Source organism: Spizellomyces punctatus (genome assembly GCF_000182565.1).
Source record: "Spizellomyces punctatus DAOM BR117 chromosome Unknown supercont1.8, whole genome shotgun sequence".
Lineage (NCBI taxonomy): Eukaryota > Fungi > Chytridiomycota > Chytridiomycetes > Spizellomycetales > Spizellomycetaceae > Spizellomyces > Spizellomyces punctatus.
The window spans coordinates 86930-96867 of NW_015971544.1; the positions used below are offsets into that span (position 1 = coordinate 86930).

A 9938-nucleotide genomic window follows, 5' to 3' on the forward strand; every position below is an offset into this window, starting at 1 on the left:
ATTGTTGCCTATCGTAAAAAATAACCAATGAATACAAGTAATAATAATATGGACTGTACAAATGGATCTCCTATTAGTTGTAACACTTTTCCCATCAATAATACAAAATATAAAGCATATCAAACAAATGCACACACTATGAAAGTCTCTCGTCCAATACCCTCCCGGACCCATCCACAACAATAGACATCTCATCCACGCTGCTGTCATCTCCTCCATCTATCCACACCTCGTCCTCGCTATCACGGACGCTAGTCATTTCAGGTAGATCCGAGGGATTCCCAATGCGAACATTTACAATCGTCGCACCGTCATCAACACTTTCGACATCACCATCGCCATCAGATCCTTTCTCACTCGCCGTTTCGGGTAATGGATTGGCTGCCTCCGCCTCCGCACGTTCCCGGGCGGCTTTCCGTTGTCGGAATCTAAAGACAGCGCAACCGACCCATAACCCGACCGTCATAATGGGTAGTAACACCATACCAGCAATGGCGAGTCTGGTCAGATCGCCGTTCCCGCCTCCATCTCCCGTAGATTTTCCCATCCCGCCATCATCTTTGGCGTCATTGGGGACATACGTCGTGCGGAACCCTGTGTAGTTTGCCCACTGAAAAGAATCGACGGCATTGGTCAAATCGGCCAGAAAGGCTTCCCTCGTTGAGTTCAAAACTCGATAATCCAGCAATGTCCCAGCCTCCTGTCCTTTTCCCACCTCCACAGCTTCATACAGACAAACCATCTTCACTTTGGGAAAGGTATCCAAAAAAAGTTTGCTCATGTATTGCTGCCACCAAGCTTGTTTTGTGGCCAGTTCGGTGGGAGCACCTGGAGACGTTGATGCGCCGGTCGTGGCGTTGAAGTGATAGACGGCACCAGTCTCAGCGAGCATGACAGGTTTGTTCTTTTCTCGGCCGTATGCGTTGTAAAAATCGACAAATGAAGGGAGAAGTTTGCCCTGTAGGGCGTCTTCTATGGATGTTGCTGTGGGAATAGAGTTTACGACCCAGGGGTAGCGCGCGCCCTTGTGGTAGATGGACAATCCAACCCAGTCTACCCATTCATCGCCTGGGTAATATGGTGAATATGGATTGTCCAGTGCCGTGACGTTGCCGTCTTTGGAGGTGTCAAGTGCATCGTAATCAGCAGTCCCTCGTTTTACAGAGTAGTCGTCACCGGCCCACGGATATCCGTTTCCGTCCCACGGTGCCCATACAAGAGCAGTCTGGTTCGCTTCTGGTGTACTACGAAGTTTCTGACCAAGGTCCCTCCAAGTGTTGATGAAGAGGATGGGTTGTTGACCCCATGGAACCCAAGGAACATTCATTCCTGCATGGTGATAATGAGAACCACGCCGCAAATGCGGTTGGACTTGAACAAGCTTACCTGGTGCAAATCTCAATAAAACACCCCGTCCTCTCCTATTAAGCCCTTTGCAGATATTAACCACCATCTGCAAATCCTCTGGTCTTAAATTTTGCGAATCTAAGCCCTTCCGCGGGAATACACTCAAGTGCACTATAGCATCCGACGCCGTCTGATCGATCAATTCCAAATGATTTGCAGGGGATTTGGTTGCATAATCTTCCGGGGGTATGTAGAGTGTAAAAAGGAACACGGATGCGTTCCTTCCGAGATGTGAATTGAAAAGAGCGGGTGTGTCGCCGGTTGTGTTGAGCCAGGCGCCAAAGAGACGTTTTCCTGGTGGTGGCTCGAGCGTTGCGAGAGGGCCACTGGGGATCGACGGTTTTGATGTTGAATTGTTATTGGTGTTGTTGGTTGGCGCTCCACCTGCTGGGCCCTGTGCGTTCACCCGAGGGCTGACGAGAACGAGGAGGATCAAGGGCACCAAGACAAGGTACGCGAAGACAAGGTGTGGTGGTATACGTTGTTTTGCTGACATGGTTGTTTTCTTTTTTTCTAAGTGGCTATCTAGCTTCTTTCAGTTTTTTGACAAGTGCGTGTGTGTGTGTGTACAAGTGCAATGGTAGGTGAAATATAAGGTCGTTCAGCAGTGCGCGCCAATAGCTGCTTCACCACAGTCTGCAGGTATTGGCGTGTTGTGTGGTGGGGGAAAAAAGATACCCGTTGGCGGGCGGTGCTCGGTCGTGCGCTTGCTGTTCACACCCACGTCATGGTTAACAATAAACCATGCAGGGATCCCTGAACTCGTCGCTCGCAATCCGCTGGTCGTTATTCTTTGTATCCTCGCCGTACAAGGCGAAAAAAGAGGTCCGAAAAGAACTCGTCCTCTCCAGCTCTGCAGGTTAAAAAATCGACGCGAAAACGGGGGGGTGTGCGCACAACGGCTTCTCGTTCAAAAAGTAAGCAAAAACGGGACTCGCCTCGTGTGTGCTGCAAAAAACTCGAAGTGTTCAGTTTAGTCAGAAGTGTTCCAAAAAACGCGACTTGCAAAATTGACTCTCGTGATTATCACATGATAGAATGTTTACGTCAGCGGATGATCGGACTATGGGGATGGAACACTTGTACATGGCGCCATCGTCTGAACCGTTAATCACACTAGATCTCACCAATTTGCCATTCACATTATAGAATGGGAGAGGCAAAACAAATATCTACATTGACGGTTAGTTAACGTTTAACGGCTGCCGTTGTATCTTTCCGCACCCCATTCACCCAGAGTACGATCCATAGTAGAGTTCAATTGCACATGTCTCATCATGTATAGTATACGAGGGATAATTGAACTGCATATGATTAGAATGATAAAGGGAAATATATCTTGTAACAATACGCAAGAAGCAAAACCTCTTGGCATGTCCGAACGAATGATGATTCACTTCTGGGTCACGTGGACACTGAGTCAGCAAAGCGATATTCAATTCTCCACCGGAAGGCGCCCTTCACACAACAAAGCAAATTGTAAGATCGTATCGGAATCCACGTTTGGATTGAAGAGCAAGGCTGGCGCACGTTGCATATAGTGCATATTGCGACAAATTCTGGTCAATTTGTTAACTTGTTTGATCCTGAATCCCACCATGAACCCAGACGGCCCGGCCACACCGATTCCTCGAAAGCGCATCTTTCAAATGGGAAACACTCCTGAAAACCCAACAAGAAACGTCCCTAGATTCCAACCTTCAGAAGCGCAACATCAATCATACCCTCCTTCCTCGGTATCAGCTGGCCCATCCTTTCCAAAGCTCGGTACAAATAACCCGTTCCTTCGCACGACAACTCCCAAATCAACACCGCACCGCTCGATATCCTGTCGGCGTTCTCGAAGCGGAATTCGGGATCTGGCTGACGCAGACTCGGATGATTCAGACGACATGCATACTCGTCATCTGACTAGAACCCCCATATCGAGAAGATCGCAACACAAGTCGTCCTTGTCGATTCATGTAGGTCCTTTCGGGGGCGGAAACACGGTAATAAATAGTGCAAGCAGTAGTAGAGCATCCTTACTAGCCCGACGCAATTCAGATGCCATGGTGATGAATACGCTCACCGACGAGGCATTCAGTATGGATCCGATGGCTGTCGATGGTACACCGCGGAAGACGGGCAGTAGGAGGAGTTCGCTATCGGCATTATCGGCAAAACCACTGAATAGAATTGCAAATTTGCTCAAGGTATGAACATACATCTTACTTTTTACATTTATGTGCCGATAAACAAACGTCTCAAACATAAATGTTAGGAAGAGGCAAAGCCATTTGATAAGGAAATCGCGCACGAAAAAGCAGTAAACCAAAGTTTCCCCACCCTTCACTCTGCGTTCAATCTCGAGTCACTAGAATCGATGCTAGAAGAATCACCTCCTGACTCGCCCTCGATGATGGATCCGTCAACGCCACGAAGCGATCGGGCAATGTCCATGTCACTTACTGCGGATAGCAGAGAGACCACACCAGAGAATCTTGGTGTTCCGGTACCTGTGCGCGCTGTTGCTATACCCAATTCAGCACTCAAGGACCCAGCTACATATGTATCACATTCTTCTAAATTGAACCCGGAGAATAGTGTATGGCTGAAACTTTGCCAGCGTCTTCAGAAAGCCTTCATATCTGACAATCATTCATTTTAGTTTATATCAAAACAGCAAGAAGTGATCATGTCGTCCCCCTCACTCTCGCCTGTTCATATGATGCTCGGAGGCTCTTCGCCCTCGGCGTCTGAACGTAAAGGAAAACGCAAACGTAAGCACATGATGGAAATTGTTCTTTATGATGCGTCTCATTTACACAAAGTACTGCAGTATCAGCCGACACTGACCGCTTCGAACCCTACAAGAGAATTCGCATGCCGTCCTCTCCCACCGTCCACTCACCAACGTACGCAGCTTCCTACTTTCCACCAATGGGCCCTCGAACAGGCTCCACACCTCCACCCTTCAGTCTTCCCTTCCCTTTGGTTTTTCAACGACAGCGCTCGCCGAGTGTGTCAAGTACATCGAGTGGCTCTGGGAACATGTGGGGGGTCGAGAAAACGGGCGGGACGGGTGGAACGACCACAGGAGGAGAGAAATCGTCGAATAGCAATGGCAGTTCAAATGGAACCCCGATAATAGGACATGCTCTACACCCGCACCTTGCAAGTAGTAATCCACCACCGAGCCCAAGGACGTTGGGTCAAATGTTGAATTTGACAGGCACACAGGAAGGGTTTACAAAGATGAGTATTACCGAGTAGTTGATAAAATTGAGGGATGCAGTGGTTACTCGTCAGAATGTGGCAAGACGGATCAACAGGCAATGCCAGTTGCAGTGAGCTGCGCACTTGTACATGGAACTTAATCTGCTTATGTTCATATACCTAATGCGAAGCCACTGTCAATGGACGGGCTTCAACAAGGCCAGTAACGGCACATGTTTGTCAGGCAAAGGGATATCAACCCACAATTCTCTCTTAATTACTCTACCAAGAAACGACAAACGAGCAACATTTAAAAAGGTATTCACGACAAACTATCGGCCAATACGGGAGGAAACCACGCACGCCGACGAGCATCTTTCCAAAAAACAAATAACCCTCCTTGCCTCTCAAAACCCATGTGCTCCACTGCCAATAATGCTGGCTCTCGGATTCTCAACCTCATTATCAGCCTTCACCCATATCAACAGCGGGCCCCACTCAGCCTCAACCCTTCCTCCTTGCGGGTGCGGTACAGTCGTGTACCCATGTTCTTTATAAAAATGCTCTGTATGCCACAAACTCCACACTTCGATGGTTTCGATTCCGGGAAGACGATGCAGTTCTTTAATGAGTCGACGACTGAAGCCGAGTCCTTCGTAGGCTGTGTTGACGTAGAGTTTATCGATGCAGAGATGGCAGGAGTCTTCGGCGCCATGAAAGTACTGATGGATACAAACATGTTAGGAAAGAACACGTCAGACAATGTGGCCTTTAAACGTAGTACCTCGATGAATCCAACAAGATCCCGAGTAGATAGTGTGTCACTTGGTCTGTTTCTTCCTGTATCCGCCCGCCAATATGACAGGATGTGATGCTCAGTGTCATCCACCAGCCCAACACGTGGAGGTGGCAGGTCTTCCCCCGTTCCGGTGGTTAAGAGCAGATTATGGCAAATGGCAATGAAATGCTCATCTCCCGGGCGCAAGTGGCGTACAGCGACTTTGGGCGCATGTCGTAACCCTGCAACCGGTTTCTCGGAGAGGGATGAACCTGCGGGAATGTGTAACTATCTAAAGCTTCAAAACGTGGTTGCTACGGAAACTTACGTCGCTCCAAATATGAAGTCTGCTGATGCAATGGTTCCTTTTCCAGCTCCATTGATTTATTTGACAAAGATTCATCGTCTTTCTGACTCAAATTGGACGTGACTTCGTCAGATCTCGCTTCGTTTGCATGTTGACCGCTCCTATCTTGAAGATCCGTTGAAGCAGAGTCGTTGTCTTCATTACCAGATTCCGGTGTCCGAAGTATGGTAAACGCTGGATCTGAATCAGGCAGATCTTTACAATCAAAAAGATGAGCATCTCGCAGGATCAGAGCGCAGCCCAAAGAAGTATCTACATACCAACACCAAATTGCTCTCTTTTAACCGGGAACTCTCTTTTATTTTCCAACCACACAGACAGCCCTTGAAACACGAATTTGAATTGGCCGATTAACGTTCGTCGACCTCTTAATAATGCTTTTATCATGTGCTTTTCAAGGTCAAGGATACCCATTATTGTTCTGACGCAAAAGAGACATATCGTGAATGCTGTGACAACAGGAACGGCTGCGACCGCTGCGAGGGGGAGGAAGACAAGGGATACAGGAAGGGCGAGGAGGGATGAGATGAGAAGGACGGCGAGGAGCCAGAGAGCTGCAAGGTGATAAAGACGCGAGGCAAATGTCGGACGGGAAACGGGAGAATCAGGCACTTGTGCTGCCTGCTCATGGTGGTGGGATGTAACATGGACGACGATACCGTTGGCTTGCGCCATGGTGTCCCTTTAGATGAATGCACAAGAAACAGATTGCAATGGAAATGTTTACGCTGTTGGTGTGGTTGGACCCTAGGTCACAGTTCGCGGGGGATGACGAAGGGAGACAGACACGCGACTTGATGGCTTAGTATTCGAGGCAAGTGACAGCACACTACCCTCAACTGTTGCTTTTTGTTGAAACAATTTCACACAATTTCAGCTCTTCGCACCATGGCGAGTATTGCGCGAGGTCGAGGGAGAGGGGGAGGGCGACATACCGATGACCCCATTGTCCGCATCTCAAAAGCAATGTCCTATGTCCTCCGCCATGGCGCCGCAAAAGACGGCATTCCGATACGTGCTGACGGTTATGTCCTTGTAGACGACCTGGTAAATGACCATTCTTTTCTTACGCCATCCTTCCGAGCACTTGCGGGTTTCAACAGTGTTTGCATACACAGCTCAAACATCCCCGTCTTAAACATGCATCCCTAACCACCATTCAACAAGTTGTGCAAGCAAATGACAAGCAGCGGTTCACACTTGTCCAGGAAGCAGTAGAGGGAACACATCAGAAGGTGTGGCTTGTTAGAGCTAATCAGGGGCATACACTACAGGTATGCTCAAATGAACTTGCATATCGCTTTTGGCGGCTTTTGGCTCCCCCGCCAACGACGAATTTGGAACATTGACCAATCCGTTTTTCTGTGAACCAAAAGGTTGAGGTGGAAATGCAGCCCATAACATCTCCTGCAGAAGCCCCAATTGTCGTACATGGAACATATGCAAAAAACTGGCCGTCCATTCGTAAGTATGGATGGCAAAATATAAGTGTTCTGATAAACCCAAAACTGATATCCCCAATATCAAAAGAAAAACACGGGCTGAAACCAATGGCACGACAACACATCCACTTTGCTCCTGGCAAGCCGGGAGAAAATGGGGTGATAAGGCAAGTTGCTCAGGGTTCTTTGATTAACCACACGTATCCAAAGAGGACAAAACACCTAAAAAAAACCCCCCAACTCTATTTTCTTTTAACCAGTGGAATGAGATCAACGTGTGATGTGTTCATTTACATTGACATGGCTAAAGCGCTTGCCGATGGAATTCCCTTTCTCCGCTCTGCTAATAATGTCATTCTGAGCGCAGGCAAAAACGGTGTCATTGGGCCCGAATATTTCCTCAAAGTTGAAAGATAATATCGGGAGATTGTTTGTCTTGTATAAACCCCCTTCCTTCTTCTTCGCCTTTGCTTACTGCGCAATGAGCCCTTTTGACCGCTCTTGTATGACTGTGCCACAACCCTTCTGCTTAGAACATTAAAAGTTTAATAGTTAAAGGTTGGTGTTATTTATTTTGGACCACTAGCAACAGGTTTTTTCCGCTTTTCTTTTTTGTGTGTGTGATTATGTCCAAGGTGGTGACATGGCACTCACTTCCAGTTCAAAGGAAGGTCAGCATGAGAAGGATATGCCGTCCTCTCCTCCCATAACACCCACTCGCAGCTTACGGTCTCCTACCACCAACAGCCTCGCCGAAAAAATGGTTCAAAAAGCGGGACACCCTAGTACGGCTTTTCTATACGGGGTCGTCGCAGGAACATCTATGCTCAGCTTGATCCTCTTGGCATTGTATCTATGCTCTACAGGACACGGATGGGAGGAACTAAAAATGCAGAAACTGTTGTGGTGGGATGCGTGGTACTTGGGAAGAATATCAGAGCAGGATGTTGCAGAGTTGCCCATTGGATGCCTGGACTTTCATCTGAATTCCTTTGCTCGTGGAGAACGACATATCTCAGCTGATGACAATGAGAGATCCGTCACAAACAGTACGGTGCGGCCGACAGTAGCTGATCAAGAGGCTCATGCCTCCTCCAATATTATCTTTCTCCATTTCAACACAAAGCTTTCAACGTTTCGCTACCTTTGTTCTGTCGAATCCGCTGCTCGCATGAACACCAAACATTCGATATCAATCCACGCCGAAAACGTGATGGATTTCGAAACAAAACTCCAAGGATGGCGCTCTGCCGTGGGTCCCAAGATCGCGGGAAGAGTCAACGTCAAACCACTAGAGTACGATGCGTACTTTGCAGACACACCGCTTGAAAAGTGGTGGAAGTCTGGATCATACAACAACAGCTATTGGGTTGGACAAAACTTGGGCAATGCTTATAGATTGGCTGCGGTGTACAAAGAAGGTGGAACGTATCTAGACATGGACATTATCTCGCTCAATTCGTTAGGGGCGGCTGGGAGATATGTAGCTCGTGAACAGATTGATGTGATCAATAATGCCGCATTGAGCTTTCCCAAGGGGGATGCGTTACTATGGGCGATAATGGAGGAGTTTGTAGCGGGGTGGAATGGGTACCTCTGGTAAGGCGCTTTCCAAGACGATGTCTTACATTATGCGAAACTGACATTTGCATTTTGACGATGGGTTACGTAGGGCAAATAATGGGCCATATGCCGTTACACGCACCTTTCAAAAGAAATGCCAAAAGTCCGTCTACCACCTCGGACTCGTCCCAACCCAACCTCCCACCCCCAAAAACAAAACAACACAACATTTACGCCGCCAATCATCTCCCTCATATCTCCCTCAACCAACCCCAACCCGATCTATGAACCACCTCCTACCCCGCGCTAGAAAACCGGCGTTTGGCCTTTCCCATGCAGACTACACAGATCCCTCTATCCTCCACGACCACCCCTACTGCGCAGACATGAACGTGTTACGGCCATCCCGTTTCTATCCCATTCACTATTCGCGTCGCTCAAATTTAACCAACGACTGGACACTATCATGTGGAAAGTTGCAGGCAATGAAAAGAGAGAGTTTGGGCTTACATTGGTGGCACAAGATGGTGGCCGATGACGAGCTTCTTCACAGAGAAAGTCTATTGGGCAGAGTCATGAGGACACAGTGTCCGGGTGTTGTAGATGCTTATGGACTGAGAGCGTTGGGAATAGAGTAGGGTAATAGAAGTCTTTTAATAGACCTTATATATAATGTATTTAGCTAGTCGTTGAACTACCAATAAAGCGACGAATTATTTTAAAGACAAACATTTCCCAACGCAGTTGGGCGATCTGCCGATATTAGAACTCGGACATGCTAACTTGGGATATATTCTAATTTGGCGGACCTCATGTATCTCATCGGATCGGTAGCGGGGAACTCGTCGGCCACCCGTAAAATCGATCATCACCAACCAAAAGTAAAATGGAAAGGTATGCGTATAGTAGTGCCGGGTGATACTGTATATGAAAAGCTCTCTCCTATTCCAAGGTGCCTCCAGTTGGTGCGGCAAGCGTTCTTTCAAAAAACCACGTCTGTTTTTAGGTGGTGAGGAGACTATATCCCAATTCCATACACGTCATAGACCCATGCATCGCCTTTGTCACCACAGCACTGGTCAAATCCCCCGCATCCCCCAAGTCGCAATGACTGACTTGGACACAAAAATGGTCCATGGGGCTTTGACCTACCTCAATGACAATCTTTGCTTTCTGGCTGTAA

At 47.9% G+C, this 9938-nt stretch overlaps 5 protein-coding genes across 6 annotated transcripts; 3 read left to right on the forward strand and 2 right to left on the reverse strand.

The window, feature by feature from the left end:
• Positions 1–49: 49 nt before the first annotated feature.
• On the reverse strand, positions 50–2496 carry SPPG_04900 (uncharacterized protein). Its single transcript, XM_016753139.1, has 2 exons — positions 1387–2496; positions 50–1329 (listed from the first exon to the last, which is right to left on the reverse strand). The coding sequence occupies exons 1-2, from the start codon at positions 1901–1903 to the stop codon at positions 137–139; spliced, it is 1710 nt and encodes a 569-aa protein (XP_016607547.1). The 5' UTR covers positions 1904–2496; the 3' UTR covers positions 50–136.
• Positions 2497–2878: 382 nt separating this feature from the next.
• On the forward strand, positions 2879–5405 carry SPPG_04901 (uncharacterized protein). The gene is made up of 4 exons (XM_016753140.1): positions 2879–3602; positions 3671–3994; positions 4058–4169; positions 4229–5405. The coding sequence occupies exons 1-4, from the start codon at positions 3006–3008 to the stop codon at positions 4660–4662; spliced, it is 1467 nt and encodes a 488-aa protein (XP_016607548.1). The 5' UTR covers positions 2879–3005; the 3' UTR covers positions 4663–5405.
• Positions 4846–6503, reverse strand: SPPG_04902. Of its 2 annotated transcripts, XM_016753141.1 has the most exons (5): positions 6161–6503; positions 6011–6073; positions 5712–5945; positions 5390–5655; positions 4846–5327 (listed from the first exon to the last, which is right to left on the reverse strand). In XM_016753141.1, the coding sequence occupies exons 1-5, from the start codon at positions 6423–6425 to the stop codon at positions 5013–5015; spliced, it is 1143 nt and encodes a 380-aa protein (XP_016607549.1). In that variant the 5' UTR covers positions 6426–6503; the 3' UTR covers positions 4846–5012. The 2 variants fall into 2 exon arrangements, with proteins under 2 accessions (XP_016607549.1, XP_016607550.1); XM_016753142.1 differs by having other exon boundaries at positions 6011–6503.
• Positions 6504–6638: 135 nt separating this feature from the next.
• SPPG_09232 (tRNA 2'-phosphotransferase) lies at positions 6639–7609 on the forward strand (the record flags this gene model as incomplete). Its single annotated transcript, XM_016757389.1, has 4 exons — positions 6639–6797; positions 6869–7024; positions 7127–7214; positions 7281–7609. The coding sequence occupies 4 exons, from the start codon at positions 6639–6641 to the stop codon at positions 7607–7609; spliced, it is 732 nt and encodes a 243-aa protein (XP_016607551.1).
• Positions 7610–7835: 226 nt separating this feature from the next.
• Positions 7836–9393, forward strand: SPPG_09233 (uncharacterized protein; the record flags this gene model as incomplete). The annotated part of the gene is made up of 2 exons (XM_016757390.1): positions 7836–8791; positions 8865–9393. The coding sequence occupies 2 exons, from the start codon at positions 7836–7838 to the stop codon at positions 9391–9393; spliced, it is 1485 nt and encodes a 494-aa protein (XP_016607552.1).
• Positions 9394–9938: the final 545 nt, after the last annotated feature.

Coding starts and splice junctions, on each gene's coding strand:
- SPPG_04900 (XM_016753139.1), bottom strand. CDS start 1,903: ATGTCAGCAAAACAACGTATACCACCACACCTTGTCTTCGCGTACCTT. Junction 1,330..1,386: donor TTTATTGAGATTTGCACCAG/GTAAGCTTGTTC, acceptor ATCACCATGCAG/GAATGAATGTTCCTTGGGTT.
- SPPG_04901 (XM_016753140.1), top strand. CDS start 3,006: ATGAACCCAGACGGCCCGGCCACACCGATTCCTCGAAAGCGCATCTTT. Junction 3,995..4,057: donor AATTGAACCCGGAGAATAGT/GTATGGCTGAAA, acceptor CATTCATTTTAG/TTTATATCAAAACAGCAAGA. Junction 4,170..4,228: donor ACGTAAAGGAAAACGCAAAC/GTAAGCACATGA, acceptor AAAGTACTGCAG/TATCAGCCGACACTGACCGC.
- SPPG_04902 (XM_016753142.1), bottom strand. CDS start 6,425: ATGGCGCAAGCCAACGGTATCGTCGTCCATGTTACATCCCACCACCAT. Junction 5,946..6,010: donor AAGAGAGCAATTTGGTGTTG/GTATGTAGATAC, acceptor TTGATTGTAAAG/ATCTGCCTGATTCAGATCCA. Junction 5,656..5,711: donor GACTTCATATTTGGAGCGAC/GTAAGTTTCCGT, acceptor ACATTCCCGCAG/GTTCATCCCTCTCCGAGAAA.